This window comes from Benincasa hispida, unplaced genomic scaffold (assembly GCF_009727055.1).
Source record: "Benincasa hispida cultivar B227 unplaced genomic scaffold, ASM972705v1 Contig261, whole genome shotgun sequence".
NCBI lineage: Eukaryota > Viridiplantae > Streptophyta > Magnoliopsida > Cucurbitales > Cucurbitaceae > Benincasa > Benincasa hispida.
Genome location: NW_024064775.1, coordinates 630,669 through 656,565, shown reverse-complemented (window position 1 = coordinate 656,565; position 25,897 = coordinate 630,669). Strand labels below are relative to the sequence as shown.

The window sequence follows — 25,897 nt, the reverse complement described above, 5'->3', positions numbered from 1 at the left end:
GTTGTATCAGTGAATTTAGAGAATTGGAAGAAACTACCTACAAGGTTGAAATTTGTGTTGTGGAAGTCTATCAAGGTATAAAGTTACTTTATTTCATGTACATATTTTAAATTGAAGGCACATATCATTTTCTCCAATACTTTTGTTATGATTTATTTCTAATTATTTTATACTTTAGTCAAGGTACAATGTAGATGAAGATTGGCAAAAAAAAAAAAAAAGTTTTTTTTCCAGAAGATGGGTAGATTATAAGGACTGAAAAATCATGTCTTGTAAAATAAATTCGAGATGCCCCAAAAAATGATGCACTTTTGAAGCTTACGCCTAATAATTTACAATCTGTAAATGACTGGATGAACTTTGTGAGTGAAAAGACTAGTACAAACTTCATGGTATGAAAATCTCTACATCAAAAACATGTACGTACATTTTCTTATTATTACTTTAATATAAATGTTGGATGTCTTTTATTTCAGTAGTTGAAAAAAAAAAATACAAAGCTATGAAGAAGAAACAACTCCTACATACATGTAGTATGAAAGGGTATGCTCGTTTAGCTAAAGATATGGTAAAGATCATTCTTACTATACTTCAATCTTGCTTTAATATTGTATGTGAGTTCATTTTTTTAATCTTATTTTGTAGAAAAAAATAGTTCAGATCCAACTTCAGTCACAAGGATTGCGTTATGGACAAAAGTACACAAAAGAATGATGGACAATTGGTGAATGTACAAGTTGCTGAGACACTCGTACGTTTTTATTTAGACTTTACTATGTTCTTTTTCTTAAAAAATTGTCAATTAAGAATTGACTTTGTTGGGATAATCAGCTTATAGAGTTTCTGGACTTTCGTTCAAGAATGACTTGATTGAATTGTATTATGTTTTTTTCTTGGAAGGGGGAGGAGAGGGGGACTATTAAGCATTGACTTTGTTGGAATATTATGCTTATAGAGTATATGAAATTTGGTTGAAAATCATAATTATTATACTATGTTCTTTTTCTTAAAATGTTTTAATTAAGAACTTATAGAGTTTGTGGATTTTTGTTGAAGAATAACTGGATTGAATTGTACCATATTGTTTTTTTTTTTTTTTTTGGGGGGGGACTTGAAAAAGTTTATAAGTATTGACTTTCTTAAGATATTATACTTATAGAATATGTGAAATTTAGTTGAAAATGGTATTAGACTATACTATGTTCTTTTTCTATTGGGGGATTAGCTTATAACTATGTTTACTTAGTTCAAATCTTGGAAGAGTTGTCCTTGTGAATTTGTTGCTAAAGGATAGGCAGAAATGTGGGATTTGTATTGTGTAATTTTGCACATACTAGTTGCTAGGAGCGCATTGAACAAACTGAGGCTGATACGATAACTTCAACAAATAACACGGTTGATGACGCTTTGAGTAAAGTTCTTGGCTCTAATCATGGACATGTAAGAGGACTTGGGTTTGGTTTGACTCATACAAAACTATCTATCTTGTCTCAAAAAGATAACAAATATAAGATTCTTGAAAAAGAATATTTGCAGATGAAGGAGGAAATGATAGAAATGAAAGCAGTGAAAGATGAAATGATAGAAATAAGCAATTATGTCATGTTTAATAGAGAAACAGGTAATCTTTTTTCATTAAGCAACTTACATTTATTTTTTCTATTATTAGTTAACTTCACTTTTTTTTTCCTATGAAATTATCATAGGTTGTACCAAGTGAGGAACTTTCAAATGCTAATATAAATGGTTTTCCAATGATCCAATTACTCTTGTTCATCACATTCATATCGGTACACATGTAGTTAGAGTATGGGTTGGTGTATTAAAGAAACCCAACGCATATTTGTGGAGGCCTACATCAGAAATGACGTGTTTTGAAGAAACTTTTGGGACTACAGTAGCATGGTCATTTGATAAAGTGACCATTGGTATGTTATTTGCCAAGCTTATTTATCTATATCTATTAAACATTTTCTATATTTGCTTAATATTCACTATTGTTGGTTTCTAAAAATATATATATTTGTTGGTATATATATATATATTATAAATTTATGTAGGTGAATGAAATGATGTCTTACCAGAGGAAAAAAGAACTAACAATGACACTCAACTACATGATAATATAATCGTTTTTTTCGAAGGTCCTGACAGCCCATGTTATTAAAAGTCTGGGACTTTCTATAGTGTTTTTCTAAAGCTATAATGGATGCTATTATAGTATGAAAAAATAGCTTATATACGTTGCTATAAAAACATTTGATAATATTTTTTTATTAAAGCTATAATATGTTTATATAGCTAAAATAATGTGTTATCTTTAACATACAATAGCCTTTTTTCAACTCTATATATAGTATTTATAGTTGTAATTGTATACTATAGTAATGTTATTTAATATTTTCTAATTGTTATAATAACCTTTTCATAACATTTCATTTTTGTTATATAAACCTTTCCATAGCTTTACCTCATGGCTATAAAAAAAAGTAACTTTTTCTCAAAAATAAATTTTGAATTAATTAGTTTTTGACAAATTTTAGTTCAAGTACTCAAGTTTAGTTAAAATTTACACACATAAAATACTTCATAGCACAATAAATACTAATAACTTTCATTCATAATCTATTAATATTACAAAATAAAGTACTCAATAACTTCATCGACTAAAGTTGTCGTCTAAATGATACGTGCTAGGTAAATCGTGTGCTCAGTCCATGATTTCTTAAGCTAGTCATGGACCAAGTACACTATTACAATGTGTACTCAGTCATTTAGATTGATTGTCTCCATGTGGGATGCATGAAATACATATGAGTACTTCACTTATTTTTTTAGTATTTATCCATTTCACTCTATTTTGTCATTATTTATTAAAATAACATTACTTTAAAAATTAAAAATTAAAAAAAAAAAAAAAAATCTAAAGGACTAGTTGAATAGTTGAATTATGCTCAAGTGAATATTTATATTCTAACCTTCATATTGTTCTTGAATTTTTTGTTTCTGAAGAAGTTATTCTTAAAAATTGGCACTTTATACAAAAATCATTACAAGAAGATATTTTTAGTCCTGCAAATGAAATATAGCATCCCCATCATACATAATTAAGCATGAATAGTTTTAAGGGAAAATAACAATTTATACCCTTTAAACTTAGGGTAAATCAATGAAAATTATGAACTAACAATTATACAATTTCTACTATCTGTTGGGTTTTACTGGGATAAACATCGTGTGAAATATAATTTTATGAATTAAACCTCTAAATTTCACAAATAAATCCTTAATTAAAATTTTCCTTGAAATTGTCCATGCATTAATCTTAATTGTCCATTTTATTAATCCGACATTTAGAGAAGTCTACACACGTGTAAGAATTGATACATTAACTATGTTCAAAAGCAATATTAATAAATGATCTATAAATTGTGTCACTTATGACAATTTAGAAGTTTGATTGAAATAATCATAAGTCTCACAAAATATTTTTTAAATAAAATCTAAAGGATAGTGTAAATTGATATACTTACAAAATTTCAAGATCTAAATTAATATAATTATTAATTAAGAAATTTAGTTGTGACAACCCAAAAGTTAAGACCTGGTATGGTAACCATTTCGTTTCTTTTCTTAAAAAAATTAAACCTTCAAATACAATGGTTGTATTCTTAGCCAAAACCAAAACATAAATACAAGTTTTTAAAAGTTATTTTTTTAGTTTTCAAAATTTGACTTGATTTTTTAAACCACGAGTAAAAAGTAGATAATAAAACAATAAATTTAGAAAGGGAAGTAGTGTCTAAGCATAATATTCAATAGCAAAAACCAAAAAACAAATAATTACCAAATAAAATTTTATTTTTGATTTTTTTTTTTTAAATTAAACCTATAGACATCACTTCCATCTAGTAGTTTCTACGATTTTTTGTCTACACTTCAAAACTTTTTTTCAAAATCGAAGCCAGATTTTGAAATCTAAGAAAGTAATTTTCAAAAACTTGATAGTCTTCAAAAAAAAAAAAAATTAATTTTGTTTTTAGAAATTGACTAAGAAATCAAATGCTTACCTATGAAATGCCAAAACCATGAGTAAGAAATAGAAAATAAGCACAATTTTCATAAACCAAAATCATGCTTACCAAATGAAGTCCTAGAGATATCAATAAATATTTTCCATATTCTTATAGACAAGTGACAAGTGATTATATATTTTGTTAGTACATATTTGGATGAAACATGGGTAAGTTAAATAATATTTTAATTCCCTTCACACTGTACTTTGTCATTTGGTAAAAGATAAAACCAAAACAATCAAGCCTACAGATTCTTCGTTTGCTTTTGCAGAAGATTAAAAATGATCCCCACATATCCCATGATTACAGAAACACTAGACAGGCAAAAGAAAAAGGCATATGTTAACAGAGAGAGTATACAGACATATAAAGCCTTCTCAAGGAAACAGAACTACAGAATGGGCTTTAATCTACCAGTTTTCTTTCTCAGCAATGTGTAAGAATTAGTCCATTAGAACTTCTCTCCCTGTCTTCTCCATAACTAAACTCTGTTGTCTCCAAAGAATTAGGAATCATGCTATGTCTAATCTAAAAGTACATGATCATTAGAGTGTATCTGCTAGTACCTAATCGGACCATCCAAGCTTCCCGATGCGAACTGAAAATAAGAAGAAAATTGTAATATGAATTAGAATAGACTAAAATAATAAACCAGACTCATAATTACACAAAAAGAGGGTAACAGACACCCATAAGACGCGATAAACCTAGCAACCTCCTTACCAATTCTATTGTCTCTCTATCCAAATTCCCTATAATATGGCAAAGGAACAAGTCTTCCACAAACTCTGCCCTTATCTTGATACAGGTGATTAAGGAGCATATTAAGATACCTCCTTACTACAATAAGACCTGAATTATGTTGAAATATAAAAGATAAAGAACTACAAAATAACCAAAATATAAAGGCACTTGGATGTTCCCCTCTTGAATATGCTAACCCAAGCCCTGGATCACTTTCCCTCACTCACCCTCCTATTTATAACAAAATACACTTACTCCCTAACTAGTTACCCTTATGCCCTTTTTAGTACCGTACTAGTATCCCTAATTAAGTACCTTACTTTACTCCACCCTTCAAAGACAGCATTGTCTTCAAGGTGTGAGTACAAAAGCACGATGAAAAAACTGAACACCTTCACAATCGTAGCACTGCAACCCTAGCTTAAGCCGAACATTATCCAAACGAAATAAAGCAATTTCTCCACAGAGTAAGAGCAAACTAACACCCCCACAACAAGTGGTCCATATCCTCCTCGTGCCACCTACACATAATGCACCTCTGCAGGCCTAAAGGAGACAGCCCGAACCAAAGGAAACCGTCTCTGAATACGGCCCAGGGTATTAATTCCTATGTATCTAACCTTCATGTACCTTGAAAGGCCCATGTATCTAAAAATACAGCGAGTGGTTACTCTAATATATGTAGCTTATATTCAAACAACTCATTAAGCTATACTTCCATAATTTTAACTTCCAAGTTATTTTTCAATGCTTTTCTGTAGTTCAGCAACTTGATCTTGCGCCTTGACTACATGTGATATGAAATACACAATCACATTACTTAAACAGACATAAACACCCAGAGGTCCCATACCATAAAGTCTCATTATTCTGGCACTCAACGAAGCAGTTGAAAGGACTGTGGTAGCCATTCTTACCTCTAAAATTTAAGCCACTAAAAATATGTCAATCAAGACCTTTTTTTCTGTACCTGTTGAACGATTGGATTTGTAGATGTTGTAAATTCATCGGTCATTCCTTGCCAGACCACCTTTCCCTCATATAAAAATAATAACCTACAAAATATCAAATTTTGTTCTTTCAAGGACTTGCCAGTAAAATCATTTATATCTTATAAGCAGCAAGAGCTTGTAAAACAACAGTTAAAATTGTAACCTGTCAACAGCTCTCCTGATGGTACTGTGTTGGTGGGTGACTACAATATAAGATGCAATCTTCCCAGGTTTCCCACTAGCATCCTCACCCTTAATATGTACAGAACGTATAAGATCTTCAACAACAGTTGATGCAATTGGGTCCAGTCCAGCAGTTGGTTCATCATACAAGAGCACCTGATTCCAAGTGATTGTAATCACAGTCAGTGTCATGAAGCAAGCTTTTCGCCGTTGGAAAATGAGAACAATATTGCGTGTCATGAAAAAAAGTTATTTTAGTTTATGATATTGTTCACAAAGGAAAGGTCCAACTAATACCGAAAGCATCTCTAGCATCCCTTTATAATTACTTATGGAAGAAAGCACTCACTAAAAGAACACTTGAAATGTGTTTTAAATTATTATAGAATTTTCAGAATCGCTTTTGGTTAATACTATGAAAATTTTAAAGTGTTTTTAATAAGGCTTAAAAACGCTTTTCACCATCCAAAAGTCTGACCAAACTGACCTGAAGAACCTGCAAACATTCTTATAATAATCCAGTGACGTTAGGCCTAAGAAAATAGAGTGGATGCAATAAATAGGAGTAGAGCGAAGGAGAGAACAGGAGAGAGGAATTAGAAGGAGAATTCAATAATATGATTACAACTTCTCTAACCAAGTTTGACTGCAAATTAAATGAAACCATATAAAAGCAACCCCCAGCATAATAAAGGAACCAGATTAAAAATATTCTGAGATTTCTAAAACCAGCCGGATTAACAATAATATTTACTTCCTATTTTGCACCTTAGAGCTAAGTCTGCCAACCATCAAGTCAGACATCACCAGAAAAAATTTAAAATGCCATAAGATGTTTAGTTCCATTTTCATCAAAAGTTGGACAAGGCTGTATAATGTGAAGAAACACATAAAACATTGAAATACCTCAATAACTTAATAATATATTATATAACCATACAGAAATAAAGGAGATACCTCTGGCTCAATTTCTTTCCTTGTGTTATCAAAAATTATAGACCTAGCTAAAGCAACTCGTTTCTTCATTCCACCTGATAATTCAGAAGGTAACCGATCTTCAACTCCCTAACAAAATAAAAGGTTAAAAAATGAAATATCAGAAAATTTTGAAGCACAGCCTATATCCAAACATACTGGAGATTTGAGGAAGTGTATGCAAGACATGTCAGATGTCAGTCTGTGCTTTGAAGACCACCCCCCCCCCCCCCCCCCACAGAGAGGAGTTGCTTTCTGTGGTGAAATGGGGTGTGCGCTATTTTGTGGGTTCTTTGGGGTGAGTGTAACGGTAGGGTCTTTAGAAGGGTCGAGGACCCTTGTTAGGTTCGGTCCCTCGTTCATTTTCATGTTTTTTTGTGGGCTTCAGATTCGAAGGCGATAATTACTCCATAGGAGCTATTTTGCATAGTTCGAGTCCCTTCTTGTAGAGGGAGTGCTTTTCTTTTGTGGACTGGTTTTTTGTATACCTTTGTATTCTTTCATTTTTGTCCTCAATGAAAGTGGTTGTTTCCATTTTTTTATTAAAGAAAAAAAAGGAACAAGACATGTCAGTGGGTTACATTGATGGAGATACTTATGTTTGTATCTTAGTAGGATGTTTAATAGCAAGGGAACTTGGAAGCTACAAGATGACTATCATTTGCTAAGCATGCATCATCATATAAATACATGAGAGGCAAACCTTCAGCCCAACAGCAGCTAAGTTCTCAGTTACCAATTCTGAAATTTGTTCTTCAGACAAGCTCGAATTTTCATACCTAAGCAGTAGACAAGAATACAAATGAAATGAAACCTTATTCTATTGAACCACCCTTCAGCGGTTAATGCTGAAAAACTTTACAGGCACTATGTTCGTGAAAAAAATAATGAAATTGTGACAACTGTCAAGAACTTTTTAATGAAATAAGTCTCTTACAAAAGAAAACCAACATTTTGTCGAACAGTTAACGAGTCAAAAAGTGCCGCACTCTGAAAAACCTACAGGCAAAAAAAAAAATGAACGAACAAACATTTTAAGGAGTAAAAAGAAACTTAAGGGTATGTGATTTACCATCCAAAAATAAGCTTTTAGAGTCATGATAAACAAGGAATATAGGGTTAATTAGGTAATAGCCAATTTAACCCAATTACCCAATTTAACCCCATTCTACTTACTCACTTAAATATGAAACTTCTGTAAATCAAGAATTTTTAAATCACAAAGTAACCTAAAAGCTTAAGATGATAAGCCATTATAAATTTAATTTGCATCAATAATTTAACACTACTCCTTAATTGTGGGCTTGAAAATTCATACAATGCCTAATGAGTGGTTCCCAATTAATATAGGAGAGAAAATGACATTGATTTTTATTAGACCAAGAAACAATTTCATTATTTAGATTCCATTTTAGATCTTATTCCTATCTTTAGCTCACTCTAGTTTACCCTAATCTTCATCTTTAAAAGGCCAATGGCTCTCTAGAGTAAATGAGAAAGTATTATTTGACTCAGAATCACAATCAACAATTCAATCTGTTCCAGAGCAACCAACGAGAAACAATCTGATTATCAGTTAAGGGACTCATCTTCAATGTTGTCTAAAAAAATGAAGTTGAGACAAAGGTAATGTAACTTTGAAACTTCAAGACGATGTGTTTTGTTTCATTCCCAATTTTCAAACCTCTCAGTTTCATCATTACACCATGTCCAGGCCAACCAACTAAAGGATTTGGGTTCCACCAGTCCTCAACTATCACACAAAAAGATGTAATATGAAGCCAAGAATTTTCAAACCGTAAAGGGCGTGGTTCCCAGATGCTATCACCAAAAGAAAGAACCAATGAGTGATGCTTGATGTGATTCTATCAAGATGAGTTAGGGGAGAAAATAACAGCATAACTAGGACCTCTTTTGATACCATGTTAAATCACCACTAATCCCAAGAACATAACTTGATGGGGTATGGATCTAATTTATATCAATACCAAGCTAGTATCTTCATAGTATTCTTATGACATAATAGTGTCAAAGTAGTTCTTCAGAAAATTTTAGATATTCATATATGAAAGTTTACTTGTTCGCCTGATTCATGTACCATATTTTCAATTAATTAAAGAAAATCTACATTTTTAAATAGAATGATTTTTATATTTACGTTTAAATAGGAGCAGAGGTTGTAACTCTATGGTAAAGGAGATTCTTCAACATATTAGCCTTTTCAGGGTTGGTTTCTGTGGCAGGCTTGTTTCTTTGTTGTCCATTGAAGTATTTGGATGGAGGGGAATAATAGAAACTTCAAGGATCAGGAGAGACCTTAGGAGGAGGCGTGGTTGTTAACTAGGTTGAAGACATCAATTTGAGATATGGTAACAGAATGATGTTTGTAAGTACCCTTGCATTATTATGTTGAATTGGAGGCCCCTTTTTGTATACCTAGATGCTTGGCCTCTCTGGTTGGGTTGTCCTTTTGTGTGCCTTGTACTCAAATGAAAGTTGGGTTTCTCAAAGAAAAAATTATAGTTAAATAGTTTTTTTTTTTTTTTTAAGGAAACATAACTTTTCATTGATTTAATGAAATGAGACTAATGCTCCAAATACAAGAAAAAAAATATTCAAAGAAAATGATGAGACAAACATAATAACAAGAACACTAACCTAAGACATAAAATAAGCAAAGCTGAAAAGACAAACGCCCCCGAATTCAAACAAATATCTTAGATGGAAAAATTCCCAAACACCTTGGAAAGAAGACACAAGGTAGAGGCACTGATCCTTGCAATTTCAAATCGGTCTGACCACTGAAGGAATTTATCATGGAACACCTTTTGGTTTCTTTCAAACCATAATTCAGCAGGAAACGACATTAATCCATAATTGTAGTTCAATAGTTAAAATTATTTATTCTTTAGCAAGTCAGCTAATAATAGGTTAAAATACCATTTTGATCCCTGTACTTTGATGCTTTTTCTATTTTGGGTCCTATACTTCTAAATGTTCAATTTTGGTCCTTGTATTCTGAACAAAGCTTAAATTTGGTCCCTACCATTAAAATGAAATAAGAAACTAGCTGCAATGGCAAACAAAAATAATAAGATAATGTAAAACATGATAGAAAATTTCATAGTAGACTTAAAAAATCAATTTTTTTAAAGAACTTTTCAATTCCTCTCTCTTTTCCCCTCCCATCCCTCCTTCTCCATCTTCATCTTGTCTCTCACTCTTTCTCACTTCCACTTCTTTCTTTCTTTCTTTCTTTTTCTTTTCTCCTTTTCTTTCTTATTCTCCAGTACTGGCAAGCCATATTGGCATCGTAGAGGAATTTGAAATGAATCTCAAGAAATTCAAATGGGTAAAGAAAGAAAACAAGTTTAAAATAGAGAAAGGAATTTGAGATGGATCTCAAGAAACCTTGTGCTAATAAAAAATTGTATGATTTTAAGTGTGAGATTCAATGGGTTTGTTAGATTTTTCGAGTTTATTTGAGAAAAAAAGAATGAATTGAAATCTTCTTTCTACCAAATTACCATCCGGAAATTTGTTTTCACTTAACAAACTCAGAGAATAACTTTTAGGTTCATAATACCTCAGTAGAAGGCAAACACATTGGTTTTCATTTTTAGCATGATTTCTCTCTATTTAGTACCATATATAGTTAAAAGAAAGAGATCTCCATTCAAGCTATGTATATAGCTACTCGACGACGGCATCAATCAAAAATTTCTTGTCGACGGCGAGCATCCAAGCCAACAATGACTTCAACACGGCTTTGTCGGTGCCAGAGAAGAAGAAAAACAAAGAGAAAAAGTAGAAAAAGAAAGGGAAAGGAGAAAGAGTGAGGGAGAAGATGAAAATGGAGAAGGAGGAGAGGATGGGAGGGGAAAAGAGAGGAATTGAAAAGTTCAAAAAAAAAAAATTACATTATTTTATTATTTTTGTTTGGCAACTCACCTGCTTTTTTATTCTAATTTAATGGCAGGGACCAATTTCAAGCTTCATTCGAAGTATAGTGACCAAAATTGAACATTTGGAAGTATAGGGACCAAAATAGAACAAGCATCAAAGTACAAGAATCAAAATAGTATTTTAACCTTAATATCACATCTGCTTAATAATGAAATTCAAAAAAGAAAGTTATTCCTAGAAAGAAATGGAACTTGAAACACCAAAAAGGTAACCTATTAAAGCTTTCTACAATTCTTTGATTTGTAAAATTGAACCTAATAACCTTTTCACAATTTTTAGATTAAGTCAGGTATACTCTCCGTTCTCACGGTATATTTCTATGAAAAAAAAAAAAAGTCATTTTTCATGTAACTTCTAGAATTATATTCAAGTTAAAGACAATTCTAACCAATCCAATTCGAAGACCAGATAGCTCCTCATCATCGATCAAACCAAATCGTTTTCTACCTCGAATATATACCTCTCCCTGTTCACAATACCAGAAATCGAATTATGAGAACCATAAATACCTGGAAATCTGGAATATATATGGTCCAACTGAACATAAGCAAAATGCAATGTGAAATCAAAGACAATTATTTACCTTGTCTGGAGAAAGAAGACCTGCAATGATTTTCAGTATCGTAGACTTTCCAGTACCAGAAGGCCCAATGACTCCCACGGCTTCTCCATGTCTAATCTATACAAATAGAAATAAGAGAGGAAGTATAATATTTTTAAAGATAATAAAAATTAATAAATATAAAAACAGAGATAAAGCTGATAGAAGAGCTGTGAGAATCTTGATGTGGGGTGACTAGTGTCCTTTTCTGTAGTGTGGGATACGAAGCTGAAGAATAGTTAGGAAACAGTACAACACTATACCATTGTATGAGATGCAATTAATAGTCAAGACAGAGAAGGGTGACAACCCTGGAAATAACCATTTATAAAACCCAAAAATGTCTTTGGAAGCAAATTCAGATAAAAGAGAGAATATATGATATGTGCGTACGTACTTTTCCACTAACAACAAGCAGACCATTTATCCCCTTCCAAGGTTGTTTCTTCCTTCACGTTGCTAAGCTCTCCAAAGTTAGCTGATTTTTTTTTCTTTTTTTCCTTTTTCTTTTTTTCCTTTTTAAACTAGGAACCACATTTTGTTGGAATACAAAAAAGATGAAAAGCATTGAAGTAGAGGTATGGGGATTGCATGAAAATTTACTCGTTTGCAATGATAAAAGAAGTTATAGAACTGGAAAAAATTGGATAGAAGTAGAATACACCAAAAGGAGGTAAAGCAAATGATAACATCTCAAACATCCTCCAGCCCTCTCACTGTCATGGAATTCATCTCTCAATCAAAATTTTCCAAAAAGAACTGCAAGATAAAACACAGCTGTACTTCCTTTTACCCTTGATTTTTTCCCTGTTCCTCTGAATACCCACTAAGAAGTGAAAAACATCGAACATATTCCACCATTCTTTTTTATAAGAGACCAACTTTCATTCAAGGAAAATGAAAGAATATAAAGGCACACAAAAAACCAAGTCCATAGAGCAGAGCACCCTAGTGAAAGGGTCCCAGTCTAACAAATAAGATCTAAGAATAATTACTCAAACATATTCCACCATAATCTCATAGAAGAGGGGCACAGAGGGAGTAACCGATCAAATTCCTCCTAATTTCTGCACAGAACATAACAATTGACAAGTAGACTTCTCTAATTAACCTCATCAAATTTCTCTAATTAACCCATCCTTAGTAATAATACCACCAAGGGTAATGGACTTGACTTACTAGAAACCTTTCTTCCACATAACCTTACAGTCAAGAGTTATGGCTATCCACAGACACCAAAAAATCAATAGAGATCTAACAAAAAAAATTTAACCCAACCTATCCAACTACTGTATTCTTGAGTCGATATCAGTAGAGCTTTTTTTTAATATAAACTGCTTTCATTGAGAAAAAACAAAAGAATACAGGGGCGTACAAAAACCTTCCCAATAAAACACCCAATCTAAAGGAAGGGGTTCCAGTTAAGTAAAAAGTTTCCTAAAGAATAGTTACAAAAAAGCTTCAACCCAAAGGGACAAATGAAATTCACCAAAGACCATACCTCACAAGGCCCCTGTCCCTACCTCTACACACTCTATCATTCTTCTCCCTCCAAAATCTCAAACAACCGCACACACCCCAGCAAACCACAAAAAGGAGTCTTTCTCTCTAGCGGATAGAGGAGGAACTCCTCGATCGTCACATGAACGTCTCTCTACAAACTTTGTGTCATGTAATGGACTTCTCTAATAATTAAGCATCCAATAACCACTTGACGCATTGAATAAGTCTTCGTTACTGCATTTTTCACTATCTGCCATACTATTCAACGGAGGAAACACAAAGTTTACGTGGAAAACCCTAGAACAGGGAGAAAAAACCACGATAAAAAATCTTCATTTTATTAATTTTTTCATAATATGAGAGATACAAGAGGATTCTTATTTAGCTCCAACATGCCTAAATACAAAAAAGGAAAGAAAAATATGGTAAAGTAAATAACTATAATACCCTCGGGACTATAAACACAACTAAGTCCCTTATTTACAACACTCCCCCTCAAGTTGGGGCGTAGATATCAATCAAACCCAACTTGCTAACGCAAAGTCAAAATTTTACCTGAGTAACCCTTTAGTGAGAACATCTGCAACTTGTTGATTTGATGGAATATATGGAATACATATACTGCTATTGTCCAGTTTCTCTTTGATAAAGTGTTTGTCAATCTCCACATGTTTCATTCGATCATGTTGTACTGGATTATTGGCGATGCTTATAGCAGCTTTATTATCACAATAGAGATTCATAGGTAAGACACCATCTTGATGAAGATCAGACAATACTTTCTTCAACCAGATTTCTTCACAAATTCCCAAACTCATAGCTCTGTATTCAGACTCTACACTACTTCTAGCAACTATACTTAGGTTACCCTACACATAGGTACAGTACCCTGAGGTAGACTTTTTGTCAACCATTGATCTTGCCCAGTCAGAGTCCGTATAGGCCTTAATGCATTTCCTATCAGTTTTTCTTAACATTAGACCTTTACCAGGAGTGCTTTTCAAATATCTCAGAATTCGATTAACTTCCATATGTTCTTCATAAGGTGCTTGCATAAACTGACTGACAACACTGACAGCATAGAAAATGTCTGGTCTGGTATGTGATAAGTAAATTAACTTTCCCACTAGACGTTGATACCTTTCTTTATCAACTTAAACTTTGTTAACAAAATCTCCCAGTTTAGCTTTGAATTCTATAGAAGTGTCAACAGGTCTACATCCAGTCATACCTGTTTCCTTTAACAAGTCAAGATTATACTTTCGTTGTGAGACAGAGATTCCTTCCCTTGATCTGGCCACTTCCATTCCAAAGAAGTACTTTAGATTTCCGAGGTCTTTGATTTCAAACTCATCCGCCATTTTCTTTTTTAGTTTAGTGATCTCATCAATATCATCTCCTGACAAGACAATATCATCCACATACACGATTAGGACAACAATTTTTCCAGACACTGACCTTTTTTTGAACAATGTATGGTCAGAGTGTCCTTGAGTGAACCCTTGGGACTTAACAAAAGTAGTAAACCTTTCAAACCAAGCTCTCGGGGACTGTTTCAAACCATACAAGGACTTCCTAAGTTTACACACCTGATGATCAAACTGAGCTTCAAAGCCTGGAGGATGGCTCATATACACTTCTTCTTCTTCTAAATCACCATTTAGAAAGGCATTTTTCACATCAAGTTGGTGGAGAGGCCAATCTTTATTTACTGCAACAGAGAGAAGAACCCAAATCGTGTTTAACTTCACTACAGGAGAGAAAATTTCTGAATAGTCTACCCCATAAGTCTAAGTAAATCCTTTCACTACAAGTCTGGCCTTGTACCTATCTAAAGTACCATCAGATTTATACTTCAGAGTGAGCACCCACTTGCATCCAACTGTTTTGTCCTATTGAGAGAGTAACAAGGTCCCACGTATTATTCTTTTCAAGAGCTCTCATTTTTTCCATAGCAGTAGTCTTCCACTCTAGAATATCCATAGCCACATGTACGTTTTTTGGTATTGTTGTTGTGTCAAGACTGGCAGTGAAAACCCTGAACTTAGAAGACAGATTACTGTAAGATAGAAAGTTATACATAGGATACTTAGTGCAAGACTTGGTGCCCTTTCTCAAGGCAATTGGCATGTTAAGAGAAGCATCATAATCTCCAAGTTTGTTTGACTTCTCATCTACTTTCCCACCTACAGTAGAATTATGATCACATGTTTCAGGCTGGGGTAGAATTTCACTCTCTTGTGTTTCTATTGTAGTCTCATCACTGTCTGCCACCCTGTTATTCTCTTGAACTAACACATCAGTCCTGTCATTTTCAGTTACATCCACAATATCATCCTCAACACACAAATCGTTATTATTATGGACACATTCAATAGTACCTTGAGCTTTTGTTGGTTCAAATTCATGGACTGGAGCCGGTGGAACAGTAGGGGACACAATTTCCTTTATGAGATTCTTCCTGTAGTATGTTAGCAAGGGGCCTGTTTAGTAGGTAGAACAGTGTCATTGGAACTCAAGATGGGCTCAGGAAGATCAATAGGGAATCAAGATGTTGACCAGTTAGTCTCTTCACTAGTACTCTCCTCATGAAGATGCTAACAGGGAAGAAGGGTTTATCCTCAAGGAATGTGACATCCATGGAGATAAAGTATTTCTGGGAAGAAGGATAGAAGCATTTATAACCTCGTTGGTGAAGAGGATATCCAAGGAAGACACATTTTTTAGCACGAGGGGTAAACTTAGTTTGGTTAGGGCCATGACTATGGACAAGGGCAGAACATCCAAAAACCCGGAGAGGAACATCAGGAATGAGTCGTGTGGTCGGGTACGACTCCTTGATGCAATCAAGAGGGGTTTGGAGTTGGAGAACACGAGAAGGCATTTGGTTAATAAGATGAGCTGCAGTAAGAATAGCATCTCCCCACAAATAAGATGGAAGAGAGATATATAGCATGAGAGACTGAGTAACCTCAAGGAGGTGACGATTTTTCCTCTCAGCCACTTCATTCTGTTAAGGTGTATAGGTACACAAACTTTGGCGAACAATGCCTTTGGAAGACAAAAATTCATGAAGAGTATTATTGAGAAATTCAGGACCATTATCACTTCAAAGAATAGCAATTTTAGTAATGAACTAAGTCTCAATAGTGGTGTAAAGTTGTTAAAAGATCGACGAAACCTCTGATTTGTCAATGAGAAGAAAGACCCACGTAAGACGGGTATGATCATCGATAAATGTCACAAACCAACATTTTCCTGAAGAGATGGTAACACTAGAGGGATCCCAAACATCACTATGAATAAGATTAAAGGGCTTAAAAGGTCTGTAGGGCTGAGAGGAAAGGTGACCCCATGTTGTTTTGCATGAATGCACACATCACAAGAAAGAGAAGAGACATCAACTTTATGAAATAAATAAGAAAATAAAAATTTCATATATTGAAAATTTGAATGACCAAGGTGAAAATACCACAACATACAATCTTTTTCTGAAGTTGAAAATATGAAGATAACAAACTAGTCCTATAGTTGTTCCTAGAAGAAGCATCATTATCAAGGAAGTAAAGTCCTCTATTGTGCCAGGCAGTGCCAATCATCTTTCCCGAGCTCAAGTTCTAAAAGAAAACATTATTCAGTGAAAAGGCAACTTGACAATTTAGATCTCAGGTTATCTTACTAATAAATAGCAAATTGTAAGATATTTTAGGTACATGCAACACATTCTATAAAGTTAAACCATGGAATGGAGAAATATGACCATTGCCTGCAATAGGAGCAAAAGACCAATATGCAATTCTGATCTTTTCATTACCAGAACTTGGAAGATACGATAGGAAGTTATCAAATGACCTGGTTACATGATTTGTAACCCCTGAATCAAGTATCCATGGTTTAGTGTCATAGCCCCTGAATCAAGTATCCATGGTTTAGTGTCATTTATACTTAGGAGACTTGAGGGTTGTGATGTAACTAATTGAGCAATTGCCCCAAGAGAAGGGACAGTAAAGTCACTTTGACAATTCACCTGAGGTTGTGACTGAAAAGCATTCGCAGATTCACTCACAAGTGCGTGGTCGGAATTGGACTTGTCATTCGGAGGGCATCTTCTACCATTCGGTGGTCTACCATGTAATTTCCGACATTGTTCCTTTGTATGTCAGGGTTTTTTGCAATATTCACACACTGGAGTATGTTTCTCATTGTGCTTGTCACCATCATTACCAGATAATTTCGCACTAAAAGCAGCAGAATTAATAGGTGACACAGTAGTGATGTTCATAGCACTAGATTTATCTTCCTCAAGGCGAACCTCAAAGCACACTTCCATAAGAGAGGGTATAAGTCTCTAGCCCAGTATACGGCCTCGCATTGCATCGAATTAGGAGTTCGAACCAACTATAAAATTATATATCCAATCTACTTCCTCAATTTTGGAATACTACACCTCCACACGGACAATCCCAAATAATTTCGTGACATAAGTCCATCTCCTGCTAGATTAGGGATAGTCTATTAAAGTACGAAGTGACATCCATCGTCCCCTATTTGCACTCATGAACTTGTTTGCACATAGTGTAAAGGCGAGATGCATTCTGCATTTTTTAATATAATTTCTTAACATTCCCAGATATCTCGAGCGGTGGTAGCATACAACAATGGTTTCCCTATCTGAGACTCCATACTATTAATTAGTAGTGATCGTAGTAAGGAGTCCTCCTTTCCAAATGCGCTCTCGAGGATCTCCTGGTCTAGGTCTGGGTATCTCGCTAGTCAAATAACCGAACTTGTGATGCCCTTCAAGGGCTATTTTAATAGACTGAGACCAGGAGAAATAATTCTAGCCGTTTAAATTTTCTCCTGCAGTTAAGCCTGTGGAATTTCCCATAGAACCAGACAAATAATTTGTAGTAGTTAAAGGAGGAAAAGAGGTTATCTGATTCTTTGGATACATCGATAAACCGGAAGGAACATCTAAATTCAATACACTTGAATTATTGAATTTAAGTTTGTGGTTGTGAAAGCACCTAGGGTTGCCCCAAGAGCGGCAATTTGTTGTAAAAAACTCGCTTGAAGATCAGCTAACTATTGTTGAACCTTTTCCAGGGAAAGACCCATGGACCCGTGATGTTCATAGCTTGACGGCGGCGGATGGGGGAACCCAGGCGGCAGCAAGCTGTTATAGGCGGCTGGTGGCACATCACTCTCGATTACGGACTTGTCTCGGTGATGCGTGGAAGATCCAGTAGCACCGGCTTCAGATTCCGGTGACTGGATGAAGTGGCTGGAGGCAATGGGACCAAAGGCAGCAGTGGCAGGACTAGAGGTGGCGACGGCAACGCTAGGAGTAAAGTTGGCGACGCTAGGATTCCCAATTTGCTGTTGTTGAGGATGTATTTTCAGCGATCGAAGATACCAATCAACGGCAGTGTGAATGGCAATGGCAGCGGCGGTCGAAGGCTCCATCAGCGGCCGTGACGGAAGCGGTGTTGGTGCAGCACTAAGGTTATCTTGCACCAGTTGGTCTTCGCCGATGGCAGCTAGGATTTCGTCAACATGCTTTGATACCATGTTAAACGAGAGAAAGGGAGAAAGAGGAGACACAAGGTTTACGTGGAAAACCCTAGAACAGGGAGAAAAAACCACGATAGAATTTCCGTTTTATTAATTTTTTCATAATGTGAGAGATACAAGAGGATTCTTATTTTTAGGCTCAAACAAGCCTAAATACAAAAAAGGAAAGAAAAATAGGGTCAAGTAAATAACTATAATACCCCCGAGACTATAAACAATCAACTAAGTCCCTTATTTCCAACATTAATTATTGGACATTGTAGAAAATATGACTAAACAACTAGAGTATTTCCAAAGTTATGTTCATTGAGATGAATATATAATAAAAGACCAAAGAAAAGAGGAAAAGGAACATCCATGAAGGCTTAAAAGAAGTTCACTAATAGCAGAAAAATGTATTTGGAACTACAATAATCACAACCCTTCCACCTCATTCCACTGAATGACTAACCAGAACCTACAAGGTTATGTTTGATTACCATATGCATGGGATAGAGAGGATAAGAATTATTTTATAAGTTTTACATGAGATTAAAACTCTTATCAATGACAACAATTTATTTGATAATCCGGTAAAAAAAAACAGTACAAACACATTCATTTTCTAACAGTGTAACTCATAAACCATGATAAGATTAAACAAAATTTATTAAATAATAATTAAAATTAGCACATTAAGACACATATATAAGCAGAAAAGAACAGTAAATGATTAGTCTACATAGAACACTTGTACTTAGATATCCCCGTTTTACTAAAGAACTAAAATGTTCCTATAATACCTTATTTTATGAGCCAAAAAGAAATCGCTTATATCTATATACCAAAAGAAAGAAATTGAATAAAACTGAAAAAGGAAATGAACTACATATACAGAAATGAGAATCACCTTGAAGCTCACACCTCTCAATATATGTTTTTCTCCAAATGATTTGTAGACATTTCTACACTCAATAAGAACATCAGACTCATCCTTGTCCTCATTATCTGGGCTTAAATGTTCTGATCTAAATGAGTCCTGAAAATATAATCCTTGTTAAATATGAACCATAATATACAAATGATAAATAAATCAGAAAAGTAAAATTGTATTCATAAAGTAAGGAGATACTTATTTCTGGCAATGGACATAACGACAGTACAAAAATATTAAACGAACAAAAATTTCAACTGAAGTTGGGAAAAAGATATACTCACTGAAGGCAAGTGCATAGTCAAAGTAAACAAAGCTAGAAAGTAACTATCTAATCGCTGATTATGGATGCTTAAACTGACAGCTGAGATGGCAATAAAATAAAAAGGGAGAAAAAAACACTATGAACAATCATATATAAACTGGACTACTGAACCTATATAAACTGTGGCCAAGACGAGCAGGGACCACAGAAGAAGCAATTAAACAGAAAGAAAGTGCACAATATTGGGAAAATCATAGAGTTTCAAGACACATTAAAACATCGATTAGAGAGAACAACAGCATCCCAGTTCAATAACGCGTATTGAACACAATCACAGCAATTAAAATTCAGCGATGCGACCAATTCAAGGAACAATCATAAGCACGAAAGTATCCATCAAATACACAGGGCGCAGCTAATAGAAAAAACACAAAGAAATAAATAAAAAAAGTTAATGATGTACATTGGAATTCACAGCAGATGATCCATCACTCTTGAAGTAAGGCGGAGGCGCAATGCAATTACATACAACAATCCTTCTCTGGTCCTTTTTCTTACAACAAAACGAATTGTGCGCATCGAGAACAGCTACTTTACGCGATCGAGCGGAACAATTGGGTACAGTTAATGGAAAGAACACGGAACCCGATATAGAAACCATATTACCAGGATTGACCCGTTAAAGGGTAGATGAATTTTGAGATTTTGAAGCTGACCCACGATTCAACCAGTCTAAAATCAGCCTCCAACTAACTTAGTAGTTTCAATGCAATCGGAACTTCACAAATTTAAAGAAACCCAAATAGGGTTATGAGCAAAAACCCCCCCTCAAAACTCGATTTAATCCTGCAACTCAAGCTAAAGATAGTTTAACGAACTTGAGCTTAAGAATGAACTCGAAATGAGGCAGAACTCATACGGAAAACGATTTGGGAAATGAAAGAAAAGAGATTGGAATGTACAGAAACTTAACGAATTGAAAGAAACCCACAAAGAATTTGAAAACGTTTGTTTGCTGATTAATTCCCCGTCGTATGCTTACGGCGGTGACGTGATTAACTGGGTTTGTGATGAGACGTTAGCCTTGTTTCCTCTTTCACTTCATCAGTTCATTTTTTCTTTTTTAAGAAATTAAAAAATGTCAAATTATTTATAAAAATAATAAAAAAAATTAAAACACTGATAAATTTCTAATGGTATCTATCACATAGTATTAGTGATAAACTTTTATCTCTTCTATCACAAATAGACATTGATTGACTTCATAATTTGTTATTTTGTGTAAATAGTTTACTTTATTTTTCTATTTTTGAAAATTCTCCTTTTCTTTTTTTTGGTTTTTTTAGTTTTAAAAATTTTATTTATACTATTAAATCTTTTCAATCGATATTTCCAGGTTTATATGTAACGACCCGATCCCCTAAGACTTATGCTAGGTTATTACTATACATATGCATTCTCCTCAAAACGACACTTTTCATGAATCGACAAAAACCAAGTAAATGCTATAACATAATTAACTTTTATTAAAAGTAAAAAAACTAAAATTCATTTAACATGATACCCTTAATTAAATAAAAGAAAATAAAACATCACCAATAAATATTATCTAAAATAGCCAAAAGTATAAAAACTGAAAATTCTCTAAATTCATCAACGGACTAAGTTTAAAAGATGAAAACATAGAAAAATACATGAGCAAAAGTATTTGACTGGTCCCAATGGCACGATCACGTATTCCGCCTATCATTCGTCGGTGTGTTCTTACCTTTACTTGAAAAAGAAACATAATAAAGAATGAGTACAAAATATCCAGTAAGTAACACCAATACATACTAGGGTCAGGGTATACATTAAGAGATGGTGGCAACACCAACCGATAAGTTACAGGGCCAATTCGCTCCAAAACCTCAAAAGGCCCCATAAATCGTATACTTAGCTTTCCCTTTCTTCCAAATTTTAGACACCTTTCATAGGAGTTGCTTTAGAAAACATCCTATCACCAGCATCAAATTCCAGGTCTTTAAGCCTAACAGCGGCGTAGCTTTTTTGTCTACTCTAAATTATTTGCATACGTGCTCTGATCTTCTATATTGCCTCATTTATGGTCTGCACTAACTCAGGTCCTAGCTGAAGGAATGTGAGGTCCGCAGCAGAAGCGGGGATCGATCCCAATTCTCAAATCTCACAGAATTAAAAATATAGAGATCTCAAATTATGTAAATTACAGATAATATTTTACAGCATGCTTCTAAAGAAGGAATTAAGGTTAGAAATAACACTTACTCTTGAAGAACCGATTCTTCACAAATTCCTCCTCGATCCAATCACGAACAATTCAAATCTCCTCAAACAAAAAATATAGCAATCCCAAAGTGGACATCACCAACAGTGAGCCTTATGTATTCTCCTTAGGATTTGAATTAGCAGAGTTGTGTGGGCTCTATTAATTTTGGGAGAGGGAGAGATTTTTGGATGAGAGGGTTGTGTGTACTTACTGGGAGATCAAGAAGCCAGAGCTCAGAGAGTTTCTATAAAAACTTATGTGAAGAAAATCGATTAACCATTTCCCACAACCACACGTCTTTTCTTGATAGCAATAAGGGAAGGGAAGTTGTAACTCCCTCCCTTTAAATTAAAATAAAATTAATATATATATATATATATATAATAACTAACTTATTACATCAAATATAACACATAGTTTATAGTTTACATTATATCAAATGTAATATAATCTATAGTTTTAAAACTCTCAATTATTCATAGCATTTAATATAAATCAAATTTATATCAAATTTAATTATATGAATCTCATCCATACAATTAATATTTGAATCATATTCAAATATTTAATTCCTCTCAAATAAACATTATATTATAATGTATCAAATACATTATAGTAATTATATCACATATAATTAATCCCTCGAATAAATTGAACAATTCAAATTAATCCAAAATTAATTCTCAATAATCCCTGATCAACTACAGATGGATCCTAAATTAATTATATCATATATAATTAATTCCTCGAAAAAATTGAACAATACAAATTAATTCAAAATTAATTCTCAATAATCTCTGATGAGCTACAAATGGAACCTTATGGACTTATAGATTGAAGCTCCAATGGTACTTGAATAATTAATTAAACTCCTTTAATTAAATTACTCAACATCCATTAACTGTTGGTCACTCAACTAAAGACTGACAACTACACTCTTTGCACTACAGATATATTTATGTGTCTATTAGATATAACCAGTCAATAGTGCACTGACCTTTCACAAATTGTCTATAAGTACACTTAGGCCAAAATTATCGTTTTGTCCCTATAGTCGCATCTAACTCCTTAAGTACCATTGATTTCTCTAATGAACAATAAATCATAGTCCAACTATGAACAATCCCTCTTGAGCCAGGAGAAAGTGTGGTGCCACTTTGTTCAAGCCCCAGAATCAGCCCTTAAGGGATCAATTTATCTACTTACCCTGATGTTGGGGAATGAGTGAATTCCTTCTTGTGTAGTTGTGTTCCCAACTCCAATCAGATGAATCTCCAAAATGGTAGGCTTATTGATTCAGGGATCTGGTCACTCTTACCCATACACAGGCAGTTCACAGTTTACTCAGGATTCAGGTCATGTCACTTATAATCATCCTGGTGAAATGTAAGTCTTTATTATTAACAGCGTTATATAATAAGACTATATTCATTTCATGGTCCAGTCTTATACAAACCCTTTTGTATAGAACACTCCCACTCACATGTCTCTACATGAATGATCAGAATCACATTATTTATAGAACTTTACAACAATTGTAACATCTACAAAGCGGGTCGTATTCGTAGTGTCACCAGAATAAGATACTCATCCTTATCCATCTATTACAGACTGATAGAGTAAACATGCAAAATACGGAAGTTAAAAGAATCATTAAGCAGTCTAATTACATTAATGTAACAATCCGAGTTGTTCGTAACTTAAATTCAGTATTTTTATAATATTTGAGGACATTTTTGTTAATTTTGAAATTTAGTTTTGTTTAAAGGAAAATTTGTGAATTATGTCGAATTAATTTAATTTTTAAGTTAATGTCGGAAATTGAAGTTATAATGGGAGAATTATTTTATTTTGAAATTTGAGTTTTGAAAAGGAAAAGAAAAGGATTTTAAATACGTGTGTTGAAGGAAAGAATAAAATAAGAATGAATAAAATATATAGAATAAAATAAAATTAAATTAATTAAAGAAAAGTTTAAATAAAATATTTTTACATATTTTTCTTTTCTTTTAAAAGTCAATCCATCTCTCTCTCGTCACGAGCGACAACCCCCATCTCTCGTTTTGAGTTGTGCCGCCAGCCTCCCCTCTCCCTCGCCGTCGACACCAGCCGTCCGCGTCGACCAAACGCCGTCGCTCGTCGCTCCGTTCGTAGGTAGCTCTTCTCCAGTTAAGTCATTGGCCGCCAAGCCTCTGCGTGTAGCTCCGAAAGCCAAGCCACCAAATCTGTGACTGTTCGCCCAGTGATGTCGTGGTTGTCCGCTCGTCGGATCCGTTTTGTTCGAGCCAACCCTCGTGCCCCCAACCACCTCCCGCCGTTGAGTTGCCCAGCCCTCGCGCTGTGCCGGTCGATGTCGTCCAGCCAGCCGCACCGCCCCTGTCCCAGATCCGGCCAGTCACTTGACTCCACCAGATCCATCGATTTCTTCATCAACCGTCGCCATCCCTTTGGATTTTCGCCGAATCCTGGAGTTGGGTGAAATTTTGGGTAAGTTGGGTTCTTTCGGGTGAGTTTTGGAGGTCTTTATGTGTGAAACCCAGATTTCCAAGCAGGAATTAATTAAGTGAAAGTTAAATCCTATGTCGAAGAGAAGAAAATTTCTAAGTGTCAAATAGATTTTTCTTGAATTAGTTTTGAGTTAAGCCTTAATTGGTGAAATTTGGCTAAGTGTAAATAAAAAAGGAACCATGCGTTGAATGAGGAGACGTTAACGCATAAGATGAGAAGGCAACCTTGTGTTTGTAAGGTTGGACGCATGATTGGCCGAAGTATTGGCAAGAGGCATTGCCAAGAGTTGCTCATGTGTGAGAAGGAGTAGAGAGCGAAATGTTGAGTGCAAGGCACTGGACAAACGATCGTGTAGCAATTGAGTAGTGCTACACGATGAGGTAGACGATCGTATAGTAAGTGAGCGGCGCTACACGATGAGGTAGGTGATCGTGTAGGTGGGCACTGGATGATTGTATAGCAACGTGGGGAGTTAAACAATGAGGTAGGCGATCATATAGCAGATGTGCGGAGCTAAGCGATGCGTTAGACGATCGTGTAGACGTGTGTGCCGTTAAGCGATGAGGGGTAAACCTGTCTCTTATACACATCTAGATGTGTATAAGAGACAGGAACCAAGAACTAAGCGATAGTTCAATTAAGTAAATGATCGGAGGAAGCGTTAGACGATCGTGTAGACGTGTGTGCCGTTAAGCGACTGTCTCTTATACACATCTAGATGTGTATAAGAGACAGAGGTAAGAGATCGTCTAGCAGATGAGTGGCGCTACGCGATGAGGTAGGCGATCATATAGCAGATGTGCGGAGCTAAGCGATGCGTTAGACGATCGTGTATTATACACATCTAGATGTGTATAAGAGACAGCGTGTAGACGATGCACTTAGAACTAAACGGTAGTTCAATTAAGTAAACGATTGAAGGAAGTGTTAGACGATCGTGTAGACGATGCACTAAGAACTAAACGATAGTTCAATTAAGTAAACGATTGGATGAAGCGTTAGACGATCGTGTAGATATGCACGAATGCTGGACGATCGTGTAGGTTGGCACTAAACGATCGTATCTGTCTCTTATACACATCTAGATGTGTATAAGAGACAGGTGGTAGGGCATGCAAATGTGGGAATAACACCTCATAAGAAGGCTATGCGTTGGCCTATGAAAATTGAAGACACTTTAGCCAACATGCAATGAGGTGTCAAGGGAGATGCGTTGGCACATACATGCTGAGGACAACTGGACATGCAAGAATGAAGTGTCAAACATTGGTGATTTTGGGACCAATATAAATAGAGCAGCTAGGGGACGT

At 34.7% G+C, this 25,897-nt stretch overlaps 1 protein-coding gene across 2 annotated transcripts; it reads right to left on the bottom strand.

Moving 5' to 3' along the window:
- Nucleotides 1–4,240: 4,240 nt before the first annotated feature.
- Nucleotides 4,241–20,871, bottom strand: LOC120069165 (protein TRIGALACTOSYLDIACYLGLYCEROL 3, chloroplastic). 2 transcript variants are annotated; one of them, XM_039020839.1, is made up of 10 exons: nucleotides 20,256–20,870; nucleotides 19,504–19,632; nucleotides 11,520–11,615; nucleotides 11,325–11,402; nucleotides 7,908–7,969; nucleotides 7,674–7,749; nucleotides 6,953–7,060; nucleotides 5,976–6,151; nucleotides 5,791–5,875; nucleotides 4,241–4,674 (listed from the first exon to the last, which is right to left on the bottom strand). In XM_039020839.1, the coding sequence occupies exons 1-10, from the start codon at nucleotides 20,451–20,453 to the stop codon at nucleotides 4,636–4,638; spliced, it is 1,047 nt and encodes a 348-aa protein (XP_038876767.1). In that variant the 5' UTR covers nucleotides 20,454–20,870; the 3' UTR covers nucleotides 4,241–4,635. The 2 variants fall into 2 exon arrangements, with proteins under 2 accessions (XP_038876767.1, XP_038876768.1); XM_039020840.1 differs by lacking the exons at nucleotides 7,674–7,749; nucleotides 7,908–7,969 and having other exon boundaries at nucleotides 20,256–20,871.
- Between the last annotated feature and the right edge of the window lie 5,026 nt (nucleotides 20,872–25,897).